Here is a 22,464-nt window from a genome sequence, read left to right as displayed (position 1 = left end):
CCCCAACATTTCAAGTCTGTCAAATTCCTTACTTCATTCTATTCTTCCTTTTTCCTACAATCTTAAGTCTTTTAACATCTAAAATTTAGTATAATCTACTACTAACTTCCAGAATTGCCTCACCTGTTTTACACTTCTCAACTCTGATAAGAAGCCACTCTACGTACATTAGCTCTCAACTTAGATAGAAATGAGGAGCAGCAGGAGGCCCAAGTTGAACCAATGTCTCCTCATAGGACAGGACTGAACCTCCACCCTACCCTCTCTATGATAAATACATCCTTTATTAGTATGGAGTTCAAAAACTGTATCCCAGCTGCGGACTCACCAAGGTCTGTATAACTGCAGTGAGGCATCCCTACTTCTGAAATCAAATCAGTGAAGGCCACTATACTATTTGCAGCACGGTGGCACAGTGGTTTGCACTGCTGCCTCACAGCACCAGAGACCCAGGTTCGATTCCAGCCTCGGTCGACTGCCTGTGCGGAGTTTGCATATTCTCCCCGTGTCTGTGTGGATTTCCTCCAGGTGCTCCAGTTTCCTCCCACAGTCCACAGATGTACAGGCAAGGTGAATTGGTCATAATAAATTGCCCATAGTGTAAGGTGCATTAGTCAGGGGTAAATACAGGGTAGGGGAATGGCTCTGGGTGGGTTACTCTTTGGAGGGTCAGTGTGGACTTGATGGGTCAAAGGGCCTGTTTCCATACTGTAGGGAATCGAATCTAATGTATCTGCCTTTCGTTGGCTGATGTATAAGGACACCCAGGTCTCTTTGTACATCCACACTTCCTAATATATCATCATTTATGCTTTCTATTTTTCATGCCAATGTGTATAACTTCACATTTAGCCATGGTGTACCATGTTTACTCACTCCTTCAGCTTGCCTAAGTAAGTTTGAAACCTCCTTGCATCCTCCTCACAACTTACATTCCCAACCAGTTTTGTATTGTCAGCAAACTTTGTTGTTTGTATTGTTGCATTTGGTTTCCTCACCTATAGAAAGCAGAGAAATGATACAGCACAGAAGGGAGTCATTTGGCCCAGCTTGTCCATGCCAACCCAAGGATATCCATATGTTCTTTCTAATCCCATCTTCCTGCACATGGCCCATAGCCCAGCATAAGACATAAGTAAGACGTAAGAATGTAGGGGACCTATCTTTGTCTTTACTCATCTTTTTCTCTTTATTTAAAGAGGCTTCAATTTAGTCTTAGTTTCCTATTATTTTATTCTCATAATCTATTTCCCCCATCTTGGTCAGACTTCTGGTCCTTTTTTGAGTTTTAAAATGCTCCCAATCCTCAGGCTTGCTGTTTTCTCTAGCAATTTTATATGTCTCCTCATTTGTCCTAACAGTATCTCTAATTTCTTTTGTAAGCTATCTTTGAACCACTTTTCATCTTTTATTTTTGTGTCTGACAGGAATGAATAATTGTTGTAATCTATGCAAAGGATCTTTAAACATGAATCACTATCCACCACCATCACCCCTTTAGTAAGGTTCCCAATCCACCCTTACCAATTGCTCTTCATACTCTTAGATTCAGGACGTTAGTTTTGGTCTTGACTATTTCACGTTCCATCTCAATGAAGAATTCTATCATATTACCTTTCTGCTGTTTGTTTATATCCTTCTTTTCCTTTCTTTATTTCTCCCTGCTCAGGTTCCCAACCTCTGCCATTCGAGGTTAAGCGCTCCCTGACAACACCAGTAACCCACCCTACTTGCACCCATCCCAATGTACCAGGAACCTGACGCCCTCACTCCTACACCATTTCTACAATCATGTATTCATCTGGTAAATCCTGTCACTTTTATTCTCACTAGCACATGGCACTGGTAGCCACCCTGAGGTTCTTTGAGGTCCTATTTGGTAAAATTTATATCCTAACTCGATATATTCTGCTTGGAAAACCATGTCCCCTTCTTCTACCTATATCATTGGTACTAGTAGGCACCGTGTTCACTGGCTGTTCACCCTCTCCCTTCAGAATACCTTAAAGACTCCGAAATATCTTTGACCCTGGCATCAGGAAGGTGACATATCATGCTGGAGTCTCTTCTGGAGACACAAAAATGCCTGTGTCCATTACTATTGAAATCCCTATCACTACAGCCCTGCCATTCTTTTCCTTCCCCTGAGCCACCCATAGTACCATAGACTTGACTTCCACTGCTGTGCTCTGAGCCATTCCCCTCCCCACCAACTGTATCCAAAATCGTCCAACTGTTAGAGAGATGGATGGCCAAAGGGTATTCATGCAGTACCTGCCTTCCTCTACTTTGCCTGATGGTCAAATGTCCCCTTTATGCCTGGTCAATATTTACCTGCAGTGTGCACTGAATGTGTTGTTTATGATTATTTCTCAATAGAAGCAATATAATAAGCAGTGACTGTGTTTCAGTGCAGGGGGATCTGAGTGTCTTTGTAAATGAATCACTCTGAACTGGTATGTAGGTACTGCAGGCAATAAAGAAAGCAAATTAATTTTTGGCATTTATTGTAAAAGTATAATATAAAAGTAGAGAAGTGTTGCAGCAACTGTACAAGGCATTAATGAAACCACATCTGGAGTAATGAATTCAGTTTTGGTCCCCTTATTTGAGGAGCGATGTAGTTGTATTTGAAGCAGTTCAGAAGAGGTTCACTAGATTGATTTAAAAGATGAAGTGTTTGTCGTATGACAAGAGATGAGCAGTTTAGGCCTCCACTGTTTGGTGTTTAGAAGAATGAGGGGAAATCTAATTGAAGCATATAAGGTGCTAAAGGGGATTGACACAGTAGCCATTTCCTCATATAGGACAATTTAGAATGAGAGGTCATTGTTTTTGGATAAGGGATAGCAGATTTCAAACTACTTAGGCAACATTTCTTCTCTCAAAAGGATCATGAATCTGTGGAATTCACTACCTCAAAACACGGTGGATGCTGGAACATTGAGTAAATTTAGATTAGATTACTTACAAGTCCACACCGCCCCGCCGAAGCGCAACCCACCCATACCCTTACATTTACCCCTTACCTAACACTACGGGCAATTTAGCATGGCCAATTCACCTGACCTGCACATCTTTGGACTGTGGGAGGAAACTGGAGGAAACCCACGCAGACACGGGGAGAACGTGCAAACTCCACACAGTCAGTCGCCTGAGGCGGGAATTGAACCCAGGTCTCTGGCGCTGTGAGGCAGCAGTGCTAACCACTGTGCCACCGTAAGAAGAAGATGGACAGATTTTTAATTAGTAATGGGTTGAAGGGTTATAGAACAGTATAGCACAGTACAGGCACTTTGGCCCACGATGTTGTGCCAAGCACTCATCTTAATCTAAGATCAACCTGCGATTTACTGCTGTCTATGTAATTGTCCAGCAGTCACTTACATGTCCCTAATATCTCTGACTCTACTATCACCGCTGGCAGTGCATTCCACACAGCTACCTCTTTACACTCTCTGTGTAAAAAACCTGCCCTGGGAGAAGTTTCTGTCTATCTACTCTATCTATGCCTCACATTACCTTGTACACCTCTATCAAGTCACCTCTCTTTCTTCTTCTCTCCAATGTGAAAAGCCCTTGCTCACTCAACCTCTCTTCATAAGACAAGTTCTCCAATCCACACAGCATCCTGGTAAATCTCCTGTATACGCTCTCTGAAGCATCTACATCCTTCCTATATTGAGGTGACTAGAACTGGACACAATATTCTAAGTATGGTCTAACCAGGGCTTAAACTCAAAACCGCTGTTAATGAAAGCTAAAACGCCATATGCCTTCTTAACAGCCCTATCAATTTGGGTGGAAAATTTGAAGGATTTATCGATGTGGACCCCAAGATCCCACTGTTCCTCCAAATTGTGAAGAATCCTGTCTTTAACCCTGTATTCAGCATTCCAATTTGACCTTCCAAAATGAATCACTTTGCATTTATCCAGGTTGAACTCCATCTACCATTTCTCAGCCCAGCTCTACATCCTGTCAATATCTTGTTGTAGCCTGCAACAGCCCTCAGCACGACCTACAAAAGCATCAAACTTTGTGTCATTAGCAAACCTACTAACGCAGTCTTCCATTTCTTCATCCAAGTTGGCTACAAAAACTACAAAGAGCAGAGGCCCAAAAACAGATCCCAGCGGGACACCACTGGTCACTGACCTCCAGCCAGAACACTTGCCATCCACTACCACTCGCTGCCTTCTTTCGGTCAGCCAAGTCTGTATCTAGACAGCCAACTTTTCCTGTATCCCATATCTCTTAACTTTCTGAATGAGCCTACCATGGGGAATCTTATCAAATGCCTTACTGAGATCCATATACACCATATCCACTACTTGAAGTTTGTCAGCTTATCTCGCCACATCCTCAAAGAACTCAATAGGTTTGTGAGGCATGACCTGCCTCCGACAAAGCCATGCTGGCTACCTTTAATCAAACTGTTTTTCCAAATGGTCATAAATCCTTTCTCTCAGAATCCTTTCCAGTACCTTGCTTACCACAGACGTAAGACTGACTGGTCTGTAATTCCGAGGGAGTTCCCTATTCCCTTTCTTGAACACAAGAACAACATTCACCCCCCTCCAACATCCGGTACTACTCCCGTGGAGAGTGTGGATGCAAAGATCACCAGAGGCACAGCAATCTCATTCCTTGCTTCCTGTAGTAACCTTGGATATATCTGGTCCAGCCCAAGCAACTTATCTATCTTGATGCTTCCCAGAGTTTCCAGCACATTCACTTTCTTAATATCAATCTGTTCAAGCCTATTAACCTGGTCCACAGTGTTCTCACTATCAACAAAGTTCCTCTCTCTAATGAATACTGAAGCAAAAAGCTCAATTAGGGCCTCTCCTACCTCTTCAGACAAGTTCCCTCCGCTATCCCTGATCGGCCCTACCCTCTCTCTGATCATTCTCTTATTCCTTATAAGTATAGGGTTTTCGCTAATCCTTTCCATCAAGGCTTTCTCATGCCCACTCCTAGCTCTCCTCAATCCCTTTTTAAGTTATTTCCTAGCTAATCTGTAATCCTCTAAAGCTATGCTACATCCTTACTTCCTCAACCTTAAGTAAGCTTCCTTCATCCTTTTGACGAGAAACTCCTCTTCTCTTGTCATTCAAGGCTCCTTTACCTTACCATTCCTTGCTTGCCTCAATGGGACAACGTTATCCAACACTCGCAACAAGTGCTCCTTAAACAGCCTCCACATTTCTGTGATGCATTCCCCGTAGAACAATTATTCCCAATTTATATTCCACAGCTCCTGTCTAACAGTAGTATAATTTCCTCTCCTCCCAATTAAATACCTTCCCATACTGTCTGTTCCTATCCCTCTCCATGGCTATGGTAAAGGTGAGGCAGTTGTGATCACTGTCACCGAAATGCTCTCCCACCGAGAGATCTGACACTTGGCCTGGCTCATTGCCTAGCACCAAATCCAATATGGCCTCCCCCCCGAGTCGGCCTATCTACATATGAGTCAGGAATCCTTCCTGGATACACCTGACAAAATCTGCTCCATCTCTACTAAGGAGGTTCCAATTAATATTGGGCAAGTTGAAGTCAACAACTGCTACATCTGCACCTTTCCAAGATCTGCTGTCCAATCTGTTCCTCCGTCTCTCTGCTGCTTTTGGAAGGTCTATAGAAAACACCCAATAAAGTGACTGCTCCTTTCCTGTTACTGACCTCCACCCATACTCAGTAGACAACCCTCCTCAACAACCTCCTTTTCTGCAGCTGTGATGCACTCTCTAATTAACAATGTTACTCCCCCTCCACTTTTACCCCACTCCTTATTCTTTTTTAAAGGTCTCAACCCTGGAACATCCCTGCTCCTGTGAAATCCGTTTCGCTGTTATGACCACAACATTGTAGTTCCAAGAACTGATCCAAGCTCTAAGTCTATCACTCTTATTCCTGATGTGGAGGAGCTGCTGGTTGAACTGGGGAGGACAAAGTTAAAAATCACACAACACCAGGTTATCGTCCAACAGGTTTATTTGGAAGCAATAGCTTTCGGAGCACTGCTTCCAAATTAACCTGTTGGACTATAACCTGGTGTTATGTGATTTTTAAAATCTTATTCCTGACACTCCTTGTATTGAAACAAACACACTTTAACCCATCCCTTTGCCCTATCAACTTTGCATCCTTCCTGAAAGACACTCTGCATTCTATTTCTGCCTATTCAACAACTACTCTCTACTCTGATCTGTAGCTCTGATTCCCATCCCTCTGCCAAATTAGTTTAAACCATTCTAGTGTGCTCTAGCAAACCTCCCACCCAGGACATGGGGCCCCTCCAGTTTAAGTGCAACCCGTTCTTCATGTACAGGTCCCACCTCCCCCAGAAGGTAACCCAATGATCTACGTCTCAGAACCCTCCCTCCTGCATCAGCCCTGTAGCCACATGTTTAGCTGCACTTGCTGCCTGTTCCTCACCTCACTAGCACATGGCACCGATAGTAATCCTGAGATTACTACTTCGCTCATACTGCATTTTAGCGACCAACCTAACTCCCTGAAATCACTTTTTAGATCCACATCCCTTTTCCTGGCTGTGTCATTGGTGCCAATTTGCACCATAACTTCCAGCTCCAGCTTCAGAATCCTGTAGACTTGATCAGAGACATCCTGGACCTGGGCACCTGGGTGGTAACATATCTTCCGGAAGACCCATTCGCAACCACAGCATCTCATGTCTGTTCCTTTAACTACCGGGTCTCCTACCACTAGCAGTTTTCTATTCTCCCCAGTTCCCTTCTGAGCCACAAAGCCAGGCTCAGTGCCAGAGACCTGGCCACTATGGGCTTTCCCGTGGTAGGTCCCCCCCTCAAAAGTATCCAAAACGGTATACTTATTTTTGAGGGGAACGGCCCCAGAGGATCCCTGCACGGTTATGGCAAGTGGGCAGGAAAGTGGACTTGAGCCTGAAATGCAATCATATCAAATTGCAGAGCAAGCTCCAGGGGCTGAATCGCCTAGTCCTGCTCCTAGTCCTTATGTTTTCTCACTCACTCTGAAGGCTATGGGTTCAAATCCCAACAAAGCATTTCAGTACAAAAATCTAAACTGGCACTTTTGGAATACTGAAGACAAGATGGACTATAAGAGTTGCAATTGTTCAGATAAAATATTAAAGCAAGACTCTGCCTGCTCAGCTGAACATAAAAAGAAACCACCTATGGCACAATTTTGAAAAACAACATGAGAGAAACCCACACTGTCCTGACCAATATTTTTCAATTAATCAATGTCACAAAAATTGATTGTCTGGTTATTCCCACATTGCTGCTTATGGGAGTTTGCTGTCTACAAATTACTGCCATATTCCCTATAATTCATCAATGACTAAATTTCAAAGAATACTTTCTTGGTTGTAAATCATTTTCCCGCATCGTTAGGTCACGGAAGGCGCTATAGGTTGTTCTGCAATAACGCGACCGTTGTGTTGCTCAGCAACCTCACGCTATAGAAAATCGTTCTGTGGAAAACCACTTTAGAAAATCACACTGTAGAAGATCGTTAATAGAAAATCGCTATACCTGTTCAGTAGAAAGTTTGCGTTACCCAATTCGTCAATTGTGTGATAGCCAATTTGTGCTAATGAAACGTGTGTTATAGCAGAATGATTTGTATTCTTTTTAGATATTCTTATAAGTTTGAAGCAATCTGCAGTCAATGATATATGATGACACCAATGTTAACCATATCAAATACACAGCAAACTTTAGATTAAGCAGTCAATGAAAGCAAGCATGCAGGTACAGCAGGCAGTGAAGAAAGCTAATGGCATGCTGGCTTTCATAACAAGTGGAATTGAGTATAAGAGCAAAGAGGTCCTTCTGCAGCTGTACAGGGCCCTGGTGAGATTGCACCTGGAGTAGTGTGTGCAGTTTTGGTCTCCAAATTTGAGGAAGAACATTCTGGCTATTGAGGGAGTGCAGTGTAGGTTCACGAGGTCAATTCCCGGAATGGCGGGACTATCATATGTTGAAAGATTGGAGTAACTGGGCTTGTATACATGAGTTTAGAAGGATGAAAGGGGATCTGATTGAGACTTAAGATTATTAAAGGATTTAGACACTCTGGAGGCAGGAAGCATGTTTTGGCTGATATGTGAGTCCAGAACCAGAGGAGACACTTTAAAAATAAGGGGTAGGCCATTTAGAACAGAGTTGAGGAGAAACTTCTTCACCCAGAGAGTGGTGGGTGTATGGAATGCTCTGCCCCAGAAGGCAGTGGAGGCCAAGTCTCTGGATACTTTCAAGAAAGAGATGGATAGAGCTCTTAAAGATAGTGGAATCAAGGGTTATGGGGATAAGTCAGGAACAGGATACTGATTGTGGATGATTAGCCATGATCACAATGAATGGTGGTGCTGGCTCAAAGGGCCGAATGGCCTACTCCTGCACCTATTGTCTATTGTCAATTGTCTAAGCAGCACCTAGGGGACCAGGAGTGTATCAGTTGATCAAATATTCCAGATAAACAAAGTTCCAAATAATAATGCAACTCTGCCTTAAATAAAACTTACTGGTAGACAGCCTTCTCATTCGTGCCCTCAATTGACTCCTTGGACTTCACGGTATTTGAGGAGAAATCGACTCAAAATTAAATTAACTGATGATATGTCGTGAAGTGATTTGATTGTAAAACTATATTTAAATTGAGGTAAATGTATTTATAAAAACTGTAATAATTAGACAGAATAATACAGAAATTTTCCCGGTATTTGGGGCATAAAATTTTTGCTGGTTCATAAGGTGCCTGGTAAGATAAGGTTTGCCATATTGCAACTACACAATTGTTGCAGATTTGTTAATTAAAGATTTGAGATTCCTTTTTGACATGTTCCCCTGAAAGGATATTTCCACCTTCTTCCCATGTTCTCCCTTCCTGCTATAAGCAAATTGCTGGTAAGAAATGACACAGATCAATCATTGTGCTGCTTGTTAATATAACGGATATTAACTCCTGTCTACCCCGTCCCACTCCCAACACCCCACGTTGGGATAGAATAGCTGGTAACGGTAACACAAAGAAAATTTTGTTTTCATCCTGTTCCTAATGACATCTTGGTAACTAACTGTAGGAGCTTTGATAAGATGCATTGGGCCGCTTTATTCTGGAAAAAGCTGGAGTACATCATTTGTCAATCTTAAATTTATTTACAGAGGGAACCTTCTGTACAAGTACACCTTCTAACTCAGCCACATTTCTGTTGAAATAAGAGTCTCTACATTTTCTCAAGTGTCAGGTTTTTAATCCATAAGAGAATCAAGAATTATGGGGAAAACACAGCAAAGTGGAGTTAAAGGTTATTAGATCAGCCATAATCTCATTGAATGGCAAAGTAGACTGAATTGGCCTACTTCTGACTTTGTCTTAGTGTATCACCAAATAATTCCTTCGAACTGCATAAAATAAAAAATAATTGCTATACATTGTACATGGCTTACTGTTGATAAAGGTATGAGTCAGAGCTGTTATGCAACCCTGCGTAGGAAGCAGAGTTATAGTGGAAGGATACCTGTCGGACTGGAGACCTGTGACTAGTGGTGTGTCTCAGGGGTCATTGCTGGACTCATTTCTGTTCTCTATCTATATAAATAATATGGACAAGAATGTCCAAGGCATGCTTAAGTTTAAGGATGGCAAATAGGTGGTATCGTGGACAGTATGGAAGATCATCAGAAATTGCAGCAGGTTCTTGATCAGCTAGTGAAGTGGGCTGAGAAATGGCAAATGGAGTTTAATATAGATAAGTGTGAGATCTTGCATTTTGAATAGTCAAATCAAGGTAGGAGTTTTATGGTGAAGAGTAGGGCTTTAAAGAGTGTAGTGGAACACAGGGATCTTGGAGTTCAGTTGCATGGTTGCCTGAAAGTGGAGTCACATGTAGACAGGGCAGTCAAGAAGACTTTTGGCACACTGGCCTTCGTAAGTCAGGGCAATGAATATAGACGTTAGGAAATTATGTTGCAGTTGTGTAAAATATTGGTGAGGCCACACTTGGAGTATTGTGTTCAGTTTTGGTCATCTTGCTATAGGAAGGATGTTATTAAACAGGAAAGAGTGCAGAAGAAATTTACAAGGATGTTGCCAGAACTCAAGGGACTGTGTTATAGAGAGAGATTGGACAAGCTAAGATATTTTTGTTTAGACAGTAGGAGACTGGCGGGGGATTTTATCGAAGTGTATAAGATCATGACCGGCATAGATAGGGTGAATGCACTCAGTCTTTTTCCTCGGGTTGGAGTATCAGGACTAGAGGGCATCAGTTTAAGGTTAGAGGGGAAAGAATAAATGGGAACCTGAGGGCAACGTTTTTTAAACAGAGGGTGGTACATATATAGAATGAGCTGCCAGCAGAAGTGGTTGAGGCGGGTATCTTAACAACACTTAAAAGGCATTTGGGCAAATGCATGCATAGGAAATGTTTAGAAGGATATGGGCCAAGTGCAGGGAAATGGGGTTAGCATTGACGGACATTTTGGTCAGCATGAACCAGTTTGGGCCAAAGGGTCTGTCTCCATGCTGTAGGACTTTATAACTGGAGGAATACATATTGGGGTTTCATGAGACAAGGCAAGTTTGAATCCAGTGATGTTAATATGACTGAATGCAATTTTGGAAAATCAGTGGGGACAGAATGGGTTATTTATACTCCACCCCCTTATACTGTACATAAAGCAGCCAAATCAGAGGTTTGTTTAGGGATTCCTGTAAACTATTCATACAAATGAGTGCATTAATGCTTAAATTACCCCATTAAGTAATTCACCAATCCAAAAGGGAACCTTCACATCTCTTCACCATAATCCCTTGTTTTACAGTCAGTGAATCCATAAGAGGAGCCACCAGACTTCCTGCCCTCTGTAATTAATCAGGCCTCAAAAAGCACTATTCACTGACAGGATTGAAGTTAGACCTGAACGTGCAAGTGGTTGGGGACTCCAACTATCTTCATCAGACAAGCAACAGACTCACTGCACCATCTTCGTGGTTGAAATTGCTTATTCAATATCTGGAAAGCAGTATTTAAAGCTGCTACAATGTAAAATTGAAGCTCATGTTTAATTGTCCTCTTACTTAATGTACAAATTGGTTTATTAGCTTACTTCAGCCAGATGCACCACTTAATGATTGGGTTTGTTTTGTTTTCAATTTTGGTAATTGACCAATAATCCATTCACAGCTCTGATTCATAAACTGAGAGCTTCTCGAAAACATAGAATTAACACCAAAACAATCATGCCATAAAACTAGTACCAGTTGGACTACTCATAACAGTGGGTAGAGTTTCAACTTGCCAATCAGTCGGAAAACCGCTGTTGTGAATCAGTCACCAATTATAGGTATCAATGACAATGAAAATCCAGTATTTTATGGAACAAACACTAATTCACAAATTCCAGTTTTGCATCCAGCTGACAAACTGACAGCCTGCTGCACAACCTCTGCACTATTGATTTTCAAACAGGTTCCACCACTTACATTGGTGATGCAGAAGAGGGCAACCAGGAAAGTTCCACCAGCTGTTACAAATGTGAAGAGCTTTCGGTGATTCTTCAATGACTTAAAATCATCTGTAATTCCAGTGACAACAGCTTCCATACCACCCATCTAAGTGAAATAAACCATGTGGGAATAAGTTCAACCTTTAACGCATTGGGACTTAATCACATACTCAAAATATGAGGGTTTTTAAACAAAAAACAACATAAATAGAAGTAAAAAATAACCACAGAAAAGTTCAGAAATACATTGAATGATCAAAAGATTTAAAGGGAGAAGATTGATTATGTCTTGCTGGAGCCCAAAGGCCTTTGCCTTAAGGTTCTACAGGAACAAATTGTTGTGATACTCCTGATATCTCGAAGAATGAATTTTCTAGGTGTCCTTAAAACTTGAATTTCTGATTAAGGCTTTCCACTTCAGTGCTGCTGGTTCATGCTGGGAAAGTCCATGGAAAAGGCACACTTGTTTCTAGTCTGTAAGTCACATCAGCAAAATCAGATGTCTTACCTAGCCCTGGTTTGGTCCTGAGAAAGGATATCCAAATACTGACAATGCAGAAAAGTTGAGCTATTTATAATCAAGCCAAGGGGTCCAAAGTGAAGAGGGATGGTGAATGTATTTTCTAATTAACCTGGTCAGAGATATTATTACACACCTCTGGAGCAAGTGGGATTGGAACCTGAGCCTCCTGGTTCAGAGATAGGCACACCACCACTTTGCTACAAGAGCTCTTTGAGGATGGTGCTTCAAGAAAGGAAATAGGGAAATCCCCGGCAATTACAGGCCAGTCAGTCTCATGTCTGTCGTCTGCAAGGTGTTAGAAAGGATTCTGAGGGATAGGATTTATGACCATCTGGAAGAGCATGGCTTGATTAAATGCTGTCAGCACAGCTTTGTGAGGGGCAGGTCATGCCTCACAAACCTTATTGAGTTCTTTGAGGATGTTACTAGACAAGTTGATGAGGGTTGAGCGGTGGATGTGGTGTATATGGACTTCAGCAAGGCATTTGATAAGGTTCCCCATGGTAGGCTCGTTCAGAAGGTAAGGAGGAATGGGATACAGGGAAATTTAGCTGTCTGGATACAGAATTGGCTGGTTGACAGAAGACAGTGACTGGTAGTGGAAGGAAAGTATTCTACCTGGAAGTCAGTGGTGAGTGGTGTTCCACAGGGCTCTGTTCTTGGGCTTCTACTCTTTGTAATTTTTATTAATGACTTGAATGAGGAGATTGAAGGACAATTTAGCAAGTTTGCAGACGACACAAAGGTTGGAGGTGTCGTTGACAGTATAGAGGGCTGTTGTAGGCTGCAGCGTGACATTGACAGGATGCAGAGATGGGCAGAGAGGTGGCAGATGGAGTTCAACCTGGATAAATGCAAAATTATGCATTTTGGAAGGTCAAACTTGAAAGTTGAGTACAGGATTAAAGACAGGATTCTTGGCAGTGTGGAGGAACAGCAGGATCTTGGTGTGCCGGTACTTAGATCCCTTAAAATTGCCACCCAAGTGGACGGGGTTGTTAAGAAAGCATATGGTGTTTTGGCTTTCATTAACAGGGGGATTGAGTTTAAGAGTCGTGAGATCTTGTTGCAGCTCTATAAAACTTTGGTTAGACCGCACTTGGAATACTGCGTCCAGTTCTGGTCGCCCTATTATAGGAAAGATGTGGATGCTTTGGAGAGGGTTCAGAGGAGGTTTACCAGGATGCTGCCTGGACTGGAGGGCTTATCTTATGAAAAGAGGTTGACTGAACTCAGACTTTTCTCATTGGAAAAAAGAAGGAAGAGAGGGGACCTAATTGAGGTGTACAAGATAATGAGAGGCACAAATAGAATTGATAGCCAGAGACCTTTTCCCATGACAGACATTGTTAACACAAGGGGTCATAGTTTTAAGCTGTTTGGCGGAAAGTATAGAGGGGATGTCAGAGGCGGGTTCTTTACACAGAGAGTTGTGAGAGTATGGAATGCGTTGCCAGCAACAGTTGTGGAAGCGAGGTCATTGGGGATATTTAAGAGACTGCTGGACATGCATATGGTCACAGAAATTTGAGGGTTCATACATTAGGTTTACCTTACATGAGGATCAATGGTCGACACAACATCGTGGGCTGAAGGGCCTGTTCTGTGCTGTACTGTACTATGTTCTATGTTCTATAAAGATGTTGTCTGGATTGGAGTGTCTTAGCTATAAAGGTGAAAAACTTGCATTGTTTCCATTAGAGCTTCAGAGGCTGACTGGTGATCTGATAGAAGTATATAAAATTATGAGGGAATGGATAAGGAGGGATACTTGGGGTCTCTTTCCTAGGGTGGAAATGTCATATACTAGGGGGCAGAAGTTTAAAGTGAGAGGGGGAAGTTTAAAGGAGATGTATGAGGAAAGTTTTTTTTTAATGCAGAGCACAGCAGAGACAGCTTAAAGGTGGTGTCTGCTTTTGTGTCAAAGACACATGACTTTCTTGCACTTACTGGAGGTGAGGTGGCGGAAACACAGTTTTATGTGGATAAAATAAACCAGGGATTATCTTTGCATTCCTGAATGATCCAGACAGATCTAATAGTGGATGGCTAAACCGATTGTCTGTCGTTTCGTTTCAGGCCAATGTGAGTAGTGAAATAATTTTTCTGCCAAAATCTATGAGTCACTTCAGAAAGAGTGGAATCAGGTGATTGAGTGGACAAACTTGTGCCCTCCTAACTCTGTATTTCAAATTACTTACACTCATCAATTTTCTGTTGACTAGGTATTCTAGCATTTCTAGATGAATTCTTGTTTGTGGCATGGCAGAATATCAGTCATGCATCAAAATAATATTAGAAGGGAGTAACTATACGAAATTACACCAAAAATGCGGCTAACTGCAAATTGGTATCTTTGTGTTTGTTCAGCTGAATCCTCTCATCCCACTATTTCTTTATATTTCACTCGTGTCAGCATGGACAATAATTTCAATACATTAATCTGCTAGTCACCAACAGTGAAAGCTATGGCAGGTGAAGATACGTGAGGTTTCTTTTATTTTCTTCATTCTTGGGCTTTAGACATTAGTTGAAAGGACAGCATTTAGTATCCTTCCCTAGTTGTCAGTGGGAAGGTAGTGGTGAAGTTTCTTCATGAACATCTGTAGTCACATGGTGAGATTATTTGCACAACCTTTTCTCCAAATCGAGATTTGAAATTAAGAGTAGTTGATAATGTGAAGGAAATTTCACTTTCTAAAACTTCATGGTTCAAAGTAAAGTTCTAAGTCTTTGCTCCTTTCACCATTATGAACTAATCATAATCTCAATAAATCTCAAATATCAATTGATATTGGCCACCTAATGAATTTGTCCAGGTTCTAATTAATCAGCTCCATAGATATTACTTTAAATAAGAGACAGAGATTAGGCTAGATTGGCAATGGAAAAGTCACCATAATCCCACAGGATTGAAGGACTACTCTCTCAGAGAGAGAGAGAGAGAGAGAGAGAGAGAGAGAGAGAGGACTGCCAGTAAATTTAACCTGAGGTTCACCACACCTCAGGCGAGGGGCAAGTTTGAGAAGTTGGGATGTTCATGGGGACATTACTCCTCACCTGAGGTGTGACCGTCAGGTTAAGCTCACCAGCAGTCATCTCTCTAATGAGAGGTCAGCCCTACGCTTCTTTGGGACTATGATAACTTTATGGTAACTTTACCTTTTGAGGACAAATAGGGGTTAAACAATTCAATGAAGTCTAAGATTTCACCATCTGATGTTCCTAAGGAAGGCCTGAATAACTAATGTAGTTACAAATTATACCCCCCTCCCTTGTCCTTTTATTGAAAAATTTTGTCTATAAGGGATGAAGTGGCATAAGTAAAATAACTGGATGAAAGTGGAATTTGCGTGGCCTGTGGTTGAGGGGTGTTGGATGGGAGAGTATTCATTGCTTTATTTAACTATTATGTTATGGCTGTGAATCAAGATGTAGAATTGCACACAAAGAACTATCACTGCCAGCACAATCATCATGAAACTTCACTAATCCTCAAGATATTAGAAGTGAGGAAAGTTTAAATTAGGGCTCTAAACTAACTGTTGTAAACTAGGAAAACACTCATGTCAGTGCGATAGCAGGATGGCAAGGTTTACGAATTGGAAATTCATCTCTTCGAGCTGATTTAATATCATTTAAAGTGACCAGCATTAAAACCAAGAGAAGTTAGAAGATGTTGCTGTGATTCACAGCAGCCATCTTTAAAGGATCCTTTTAAAGAATTTGCTACCACAGATCCTGACAGTATGATACATGTTGTCTCTCAACATTGAAGTTGCACTCAGTTGCTTTCAAGAATAAAAGTGTACTTATGTGGAACACAAACACAGGTGGATTGAATGGTCTGTTCCTGTGCTGTACATTTCAAGGACTGGATTTAATGCTGGTGGAGTTCTCATCCACCAGTTGGAGAAACAATGGGAAATCTGCCTCACTTTCATTGGATGCCAGAATTATATGCCAGATGGAGGTTGACAGCTCTCTATTGCCAGTATTGTCACCAGGAACAGTGGCTGCTGCCAGTATTGCTCCAGGATTTCACCAGGATCCCTACAATCAGGTAAATGAGATGATGGTTAGGAAGGGAAGCATGGTGATTGGAGGCAAGTGCAAGGGGATGGCATTCAGTGGAGCCTTCTGTTCCTTTTGTCAGTTCCCCCAATTGAACACTGAATGCTTGACCATGAGCACTCAACCCAAAATTAGGTAGGATGCTGGAAAACCCAAATCTGCTTGCTGAACAGCCTTTAGGCAGCACAGGAAATCTCTGGTGACTCCCAGTTAATCCCTGAACAAACTGTAAATTTCAGTGGGGTCAGAGATAATTGGTGTCGATTAATGAGGCTCATTGACATCCCACCTCAAGGTGTCAAGTTCCTTGTACTAACCTATTCCATCTCTAACTGAATTGTTGGAGGTTTGCCAACACCAGTAGACTATAACTGATCTGTCCCACGATTAAATTGGCCTGGTCACCTTGTTTCCCTGGGTTATATTCCAGCCTATGAACTACTGACGTTTAGAATTAGAACAGCGAGGAACACGAGATAAAGTTGCATTTTACTTACTGAGCTGTCAATTCCCAATGTCAGCAGCATTATGAAGAACATAATTGCCCAAAATGTTGACCCTGGGAGAGTGGAGATTGCTTCAGGATAAATAACAAACACTAAGCCTGGACCTGAAAACAGAATAGCACACAGCAAATTAGTTGGTACACTGAGATTATATAAAAGTGTAATTGATAAACAAGAAAATACCACAATTTTGGAATAGAGTGGCAAATAATTCCAGTATTTACGTTTATTGGTCTTGAAAGGTGCAAATCCCTGTAGATAACTACGGACATTTTGAAAGAACAATAATAGCACTGCTCAGTGGCTAGTCAGGCATTAAATAATCTGGCTTCAGATTAGTTTCTGAATGAGCTTTCTGAAAATTCCTAAAACAGAAGCTGGAGGACAAATCACTGTGCTTTAAATTTAAAAGTCCAGTTTTTCACCATTAGTTTGCAAGCAATAATTATAAAGCAACTTAAAGTTTTCATCAAAATACAGCCCAAGATTCCCCTTCTGCTTCGGCTTTATCCTGGTCTCTTACTGGTTTTGGACGTGATAAAAGGTGTCAATCTCCTCTGAAGTTAGCAGTGAGTGACACTGATCAGTTAGTTTTACAACAACAAAGATTGTTGTTCAGAACTTCGCTGAACAATCTCAAAAAGAAAATAAATTTCAAACTTGTTCCCAGCATCCTTCTTAAACAATTGCCCTAATCTGATATTTCTGTTGCCCATACAATTTCATGAGCCATCTTTCAAACATTCATCCTTGCCCAACCTTCCTCCTCATTATAAAAGCAAAGTGCTGGAGATCTGAAATAAAAACATAAAGTGCTGGAGAAAATCAACAGTTCTGGCAGTAACTGTGGAGATAGAGCTATGGTTAACATTTTGAATCTGGTGTGATCTCTTATCAGAACTAAAGAGGTCAATAAAATTATGTTTTTTATACTATTGGAAAGAAGTGAGGAGATGTAAGATGGATCAGATAGGCTAGGTGCCCAGAGGCAAAAGTAGTGTTAATTGTAGTAGAGAAAAGATAGAGAGATGAAGAGTAGGTGTTAATAGCACAGGTAATGGCAGAGAATAGGAAAACAATGCTGAAAGCAAACCCATGCAAAACAAAATTGACTTTCTTTGGAATGGAGGGGAGCAAAGGGAGTAATCAAGGTGGAGAATAAAGTTCCTGGTTTGAAGTTGTTGAACGTCATGCTAAGCGCATACGTTTGTAAAGTGCCTAAACCAAAAATGAGATTCTGTTCCTTTAACTTGCTTCAGGCTTCACTGGAGCACTGCAGTAGGCCTCAGACAAAAACTAGTTCTGAAAAAATGTCATACCAAACTTGAAATGTTAACTCTATTTCTGTCTCTCCATGGATGGTGCCAGACCTGCTCAGTTTTTTCAAGGTTTTCTGTGTTTGCTTCAGATTTCCAATGTCTGCAGTGTTTTGCATTTACTTGAACAAAGATGTTAGCATAAAAGCAAAATGGTATATTGAAATAGCAAGCAACCAGAAGGTCAGAATCATTCTCATGGACAGAGCAGAGGTATTCCACAAAGTGATCACACTGTCAGCATTTGGTCTCACCAATGTAGAGGAGACTGCTCTGAAGCAGCAAACATAGTAAGCTAGATGTTTTTGATTACACCTTTTGTGAATCACTTTGGGATAGCTTCTTACAATCCAGGTCTTATATAAACACAAGTTGTCAGGCAGTACACAAAATACTGAGGGCAACAGGTCAATTCACCCTGAAAAACCTCAAAACACTCGTGAAAATCCAATCTGTTACTGATGTGACCAATCAGCGAACAAATGCTCCCTGAGAGCCCAGCAGCAGCAAATACAGGAGATAAGCAGCCTGTGGTTGCAACAGCATAGAGAAAGTGAGTAGCAGCAATAAGCAAAGCTGCTGGGTCAGGGACAATGATGCCAGAGGCTATTGGGTAGGAAGAGAGGCCAGAGGGAGTGCAGCTGACTGGCCAGAGGAACAAGGCTGGGAATAGGACAGCCAGCAGGGGAGTGACACCTGAGGAGTGGGCAAGTGAGGCCGCAAACAGGAGAGAAAGGATCTAAGAGTATAAAAATGGGGAAGACGGCTTGAAAAGTGGGAAAGAAGATAAAATTACTGTCAAACATCACTTATTTTGTCTATACATGGTGGGCCAATTACTATTAACAAAACTGAACAAGTGTCCCTCAGATAAAGAGCTCAGTAATGTTGAATAATTCGTAAATACACATATGACCAACAGAATTGGCAAGACTGAGCTTTAATACACTGAATTTACAGCTTTTCATCAAAATTGTGAAGGGAACAAGCTGACAACTATGATAACTCAAAATGACTTTATTTCCACAAAGAGGATGGTTTGATCAAACTCTGAGAAGGACACCTAATGTGGAGGAGAGGATGGTAAATTTTATGGCCTGATAACCTGCCACCTGCCACTTCTAATGAATATATTGCTCTCATTAGCACAATAAGTTAATTACTAAGGAGACAAGCTAACTTAAATATTTTCTGCAGGAGCTAGTAAGTGGTATTTGATGTGAACATTACTCATTTTGGGAAAAATTAAAAACCACACAACACCTAGTTATAGTCTAACAGGTTTACTTGAAGGCACTAGCTTTCGAAGTGCTGCTGCCTCATCAGGTAGCTGTGGAGCAGGACCATAAGACACAGTATTTATAGCAAAAGGTTACAGTGTCATGCAGCTGTAATATATTAAACAAACTTAGATTAAGTCTTTCATCTTTTAGAATGGTTTCACTGGTTTCGGATCATTAATATGTAAATCCTAGAACTCCTTTTAAGTCACATGCATGTTTTCTAACCTAATGTGTCATCTCAGCTCAGACAATGCATTAAAGATGTGAGGTTAAAATCTGTCTGTGTCACCATCTTGTGTTAGACTGGCTCTATTTCTAAAGTGGGATTTACAGAATCTTACATGGATTGACTGTAGGTTGCGCATTTCTTGAGCAAAGTAAAATATAATTCAGCAAATACAGATTCACCCCATAAATATATATGTGTGCGCATGCAGGAGAGACTAGGTGAGTGTGTACGTATAGGTGTGAGTGCATGTGAGAGTGTGTATAAGCTTGGTGAAGTATGTGTGTGAGTATGATGGTGTATAAGCCTATGAGAGGGTGCTTGCGTGGGTGTGAGTGTGGGAGCGTATGTGTGTGTGCATGAGACAGTGCTTGTGTATCTGAGAGAGTCTGTGTTTGTGTGTGCACGCGCACACTTGACACACACAACCACACACATACACACTCCTACATACTCACACACTAACATCATGACATTTTGGGAAGACTGATAAAGACTTTGGGAAGTCATCATAGTCATCATTCTTCATGATAGCCCAGACTACATACCATTTGTTTCCTCAAACATCAAGAGATCTGAACATTTTACCTGGACTGATACCATGTTAGGTAGAAAAGGATAGTTTTCAGAGCCGAGGCTTCCACTTTGGAATCTCACTGGACAAAAGCAATGGTTGTAGCGTACGTACTGTCGAATTCTGTTTAGTTTTGAAACTTGGCCTTCTGTTTCACAAGTTCCAATTGAAACCAATAATATTACAATGCATTGTATTTCCACAGTGTTTGTGCCATTCGTTCTAGATTCTTGCCATGGTTTCCAGTAAATGTTCAGTGGATTTTGTGCAAATTCAGATTTCTGTTTCAGTTTCCAGTATTCTCAATTTTTCTTTTACTCTCATCAGTGATTCATCCATATCCATTTCTGAGCTCATCTGTGATGTGCAACAGAACTTCAGTCCACATGTCTCCGTACCATATTGAACAACCGATAACTACATACTACTTTATACAAAACTCTGCTGGCCTTTGTACTTGTACTATATACTTGTATCAATGTTACCTCACATAAATTCTCATATGCTTCATTTCTCCCTCAATAGTCTTCTTTCCACATTCAATGTCACGACTGGTAAATGAAGCAATTAAATCATTCAAGGTACAATTTCAATCTTTTCTCCAGGTCAAAATAAATAAGGCTTTAAGAAAAACCTAAAGAATTACTTTCTTAATGTCATGACAAAACCCAGTTGTTATTCAAATTTGTTTGAAAACAAAAAGATTGGATGACAAATGTAAAAGATACTACCAAGGTTGCATTGACACTGATTGAAGGGGATCTTTGTAGTGATTATAACAAGGTCAGCCAGGTGGACCTGATAGAATAAGAGTTCCCTGATTGGGGCTTTTAATCTGGTCCAATCAGGGAGCCATGGCTGACAGATTAAAACAGGAGTGTTCTTCCCCCTCCAACTCTATTTTGATTTAATCCCTGCCCTCCCCTTCACTGTTTGATCACACAGCATTGCCCTTTGATGTGAAGGGCATGGCTTGTCACAGGCCACTCGGGTGTTTCCTATCTTCCTGGTGGTGGAAACTGAATAAAGAATCGTGCGCCTTGTGTCTTTCACCTGCACACACACACAACATGGGGCACCCTGCTGGGGAAAAAATAAGCACTACCGCAGTTAGGCGGTAGTGTGAGGGTTTAAGAAAATAAAAAGAAAGATAAAAAAATAAACTGGAGTGTCAGCAGTAAAAATAAAAAAGGAGTCTCAGAGAGTCTGGTCACTCTGAGAGCTGGCTCTGAGGAAGCTGGAGCAGTGTCAAATACAAAAAAAAACAGGAGTGTGCTTACTGGGTTGCTGGGGGTGTCTGCATTCTATGCACTGTTTCACATTTGATTGGACTGTCTTGTATGTATTTATTATTTTTGTAATGACTGAAAGTGGGATTTGAGGTTTGTCCCCATTTCACCTGAAAACTGGTTGAATGATGGAGTTTGGGGTCTGACTTTGCCATTCCCTTTCCCTGTAAATTGCAGTTTCTTGAATACTGCTGTTCATGTTAACTGTTTGTTTGTAATTTATACTGGTGATTAAAATATTTTAAAAAAGGAGTGTCAGAGGTTCTGACACTTGGAGAGCTATCCACATGTAAACAAAGGCTGACTTGGTGATTGGACACCAGCCTCTGTGGAGTTATTTTAGTGGCAATGAGAGCAAATATGTTCCTGAAGAGATTCATTGTCATTTTGAGTTGGGGTAAGCATTTCTGGCATCATGCTGTTATTTGGGAGGCTTGACTCATTCAATCCTGCCATCGAAGACTGGATCCAGTATGTGGAAAGAATGTGTTACTTTTTCTGGACAAATAACATTGGGGCAGATGAAAGGCAACACGTAATTCCTCTGAAAATTTGCAGACCCATAGCTTTTTTGGTCATTAGGACTCTCACTTTCGCTGAGGCACCAGATACTAAAACCTTTCAAGAGTTGATGGACTTAGTTAAGGAATATTATGACCCCAAGCCTCCTCTAATTTTGAGTTGTAATCATTTTTCCTAGGCAATTCAAGAACGAGAGGAATCCATACTGAGATTTTACCGACCAACAGAGGCATGTGGTTTTGTTTGAAGCCTTTAACGAGATGCTGAGAGACTGTTTGGTATGTGGGATTAATGATGTAACCATGCAAAAACGCCTTGTAGCTGAAGCCCAACTGGACTTCAAACAAGCACTACAATTGGCTTTGTTATTGGAATATGTGGCAAGTGGAGCATGTGAGTTGCAGGGTATTCTGATGGGCCCTCACCAGTCTGACTGAGCTTGGGGAATAGCACTTGAGTAAAGACAATTGCATAGCTTGACTCAGGACATGCCTCTTGCTGAGATATTTGTATCATTGATAGTCACAGGTGAGGTGCCGGAAGACTGGAGGTTGGCTAACATGGTGCCACTGTTTAAGAAGGGTGGTAAGGACAAGCCAGGGAACTATAGACCAGTGAGCCTGACG

At 41.4% G+C, this 22,464-nt stretch overlaps 1 protein-coding gene across 3 annotated transcripts in view; it reads right to left on the bottom strand.

Annotated features, from left to right (window-relative positions):
• The window catches only part of slc6a2 (solute carrier family 6 member 2), a 175,916-nt gene that overhangs the window by 27,631 nt on the left and 125,821 nt on the right, over positions 1-22,464 (bottom strand). For all 3 annotated transcript variants that reach the window (XM_043707014.1, XM_043707015.1, XM_043707016.1), the window contains 2 exons: positions 16,620-16,732; positions 11,503-11,631 (listed from right to left, as the gene is read on the bottom strand). In XM_043707014.1, coding sequence (XP_043562949.1) covers positions 11,503-11,631; positions 16,620-16,732 — 242 coding nt within the window. The remainder of the gene's footprint in view (positions 1-11,502; positions 11,632-16,619; positions 16,733-22,464) is intronic.

The sequence above is a fragment of the Chiloscyllium plagiosum genome, chromosome 17, assembly GCF_004010195.1.
Source record: "Chiloscyllium plagiosum isolate BGI_BamShark_2017 chromosome 17, ASM401019v2, whole genome shotgun sequence".
Lineage (NCBI taxonomy): Eukaryota > Metazoa > Chordata > Chondrichthyes > Orectolobiformes > Hemiscylliidae > Chiloscyllium > Chiloscyllium plagiosum.
Note: the sequence above shows the minus strand (reverse complement) of the source record. Positions and strands in the feature narration are given on the sequence as shown.